The 2,176-nt window shown below is 37.9% G+C and overlaps 1 protein-coding gene across 1 annotated transcript in view; it reads left to right on the plus strand.

Annotated features, from left to right (window-relative positions):
• Nucleotides 1–1,813, plus strand: part of LOC122346081 (collagen alpha-5(IV) chain-like) — a 28,963-nt gene extending 27,150 nt beyond the window's left edge. Inside the window, 3 exon segments of the mRNA XM_043240752.1 lie at nt 87–164; nt 241–423; nt 506–1,813. Coding sequence (XP_043096687.1) covers nt 87–164; nt 241–423; nt 506–661 — 417 coding nt within the window. The 3' untranslated portion in view covers nt 662–1,813.
• The last annotated feature ends 363 nt before the right edge of the window (nt 1,814–2,176 follow it).

Genomic DNA, 2,176 nt, shown 5'->3' on the forward strand with positions numbered 1-2,176 from the left:
ATAATAATAATAATAAATAAATACTTACTGACTCCAAATTTAAGATTTGTGTTTAGTAAATAATAACCTGATAATCTCTGCTTCAGATCCCCATGAAATCCTGGCTCAGAGACGCCATGCCAGACTCATTTACATGGTTGAGCACTATAGATGGCGGCTTTCAGGTATGCCGTTTGCTCAGAAGCACTAACTCCTGCCATCGTGCATTTCCCACTTGAGAAAATCTTTGTGTCTTTATAGTTCGACTACATGGAAACGGGTGTGGTGCAAATGAGATTCCTGCGACTCAACAGCAAGTTTGTGAAGCAGAACATCACATTTTCATGCCAGCCAAACAGCCACCAGGGCTCCAACGAAAGAGACATTAAGTTCCTCGCAGATTCAAGGAGACAGAGCTTCTTGGGAACATTACTGGATTGCGAAGTGAGATAACTGTATCTAAATGATAATGGATTGCGTTGTCGTTGGCTTAATTTGATTATGTCCTCTTTCTGTCTGCGTTTAGCCTGTCGGGTCACCGGATCCAGGCCCTCGGGAGTCTGTGTTCCAGTTAGAGACTGAAGACCTGGAGCTTTTACCAGTCAGAGATCTGGCTTTATTTGGCCACAGTGACACGACGGAACAGTTTCAGTTTACTGTGGGACAAGTCTGCTTCAGCTAAAACGCAAACACATTTGAGGACTCGCTCAACTCTTGTGCAGAGCCCTTCTCTGCCGAGACGAGAAGCAGAGCCGAGAACGATAAGCAAATATCAGGACTTTCTTTACTCTACTGTTCTCCATCTGCTGTGGGAATGGAGGTTCCTAATGAAGTTTTCACCTTCGGTTTACAGTGTACCTTCAGTGTACAATTTTAAACTGATTTGTTGTCTAGTGGCAACGGCAATCCGGTGCGCAGCTTCTCACGAGGAGATGTAATATATTGTTTACAACGCTTGTTTCCTGTCAAATAACTGATTATTTATGTAACGTCGGGATGTTGTTACTCGTCATATTTCACAATGATTTCCCTTTGATTCAGGTTTTGTTGCACCTTATGACAAAGAGCACTGTGATATACACTACATGGCCAAAAGTGTCTGAGCACTTTAACACCATAAGCGCTTCATGCACGTTTAATTTGAAAACCTTTGGCATTGATAGGTAGTTCATCCACTCTGCGCTGCTGTAACGGCTTCTGCTCTTGTTGGAAGGCTTTTAAACCTTTCCAGAGATTTGCTGTCACGTTTGGCCATGTGGTGTATGTGGCACTCAAATCTGATATTGTTTAAACAATGTACCTCAAGCATACAATATGTATGAGGTACTGCTTGTGAAGACTAATAACACGAATGAGAATATTTTGGTCAGACCGTTGCCGTTGGGCCATTGTTTACGGTGGAACCAATGGAATTTACAGTACGTTACGTAACAAATTATATGACCGTTTCTGAATAACGCATAATCAATTGTTGTTCTTTTGTGCGAATTGCAAAAAGAGTCCCATTTAAAAATAATGACAATTTAGCTCGTTGTAAAAGTAGCTCATTGCAATCTGTTTTAATAGCAAACTGATTTTATTCAAAAGAGTGTGTTTTTATTGTTGGGTATGTTATGGTTGCCTAAGTAAAAATCAAAGGAAACCAAAATAAATCCTCAAGGGTTTGTGTTCTTTCAGGTTACTGTATGAAATTAAAATGCCTTCAGCGTGAATTTTAATAACTGCAAAGATTTTTTTTTAATTTGGGAAGCGCAAGTTAATATCTGCAGGAATCAGAACGCTGTTAAGTATTGTAAATGTGACTTTGTCAAGGGAAAAACTGATAAAAAATAAAGCACGGATAAATATCTAAATGGATAAATCTAACAATGTGGTTTAATTATATACTCTACTGTTCAAAACTTGATCTGTAAATTTTTTTTATTTAAAATGGCTTTGAAAGAAGTCTCTTAATGGTACTAAAAATATGACATTTTATTAACATAAAATACTTAAAATGTACTTTTTTACAGTGATGGCAAAGCTGAATTTTAAGTTTTCAGAATTTTTCAGAAATGATTTTTGCTATGCCTTTTGGTGCTCAAGAAAAATATTTATTATCAGTGTTGATGTTGCGCAGCTCAATATTATAGATATTAGAGATAACCGTAGATAACCGTTTTGCGAATTATTGCCATAAACAATGCAACTACAGCAT

This window comes from Puntigrus tetrazona, chromosome 5 (genome assembly GCF_018831695.1).
Source record: "Puntigrus tetrazona isolate hp1 chromosome 5, ASM1883169v1, whole genome shotgun sequence".
NCBI lineage: Eukaryota > Metazoa > Chordata > Actinopteri > Cypriniformes > Cyprinidae > Puntigrus > Puntigrus tetrazona.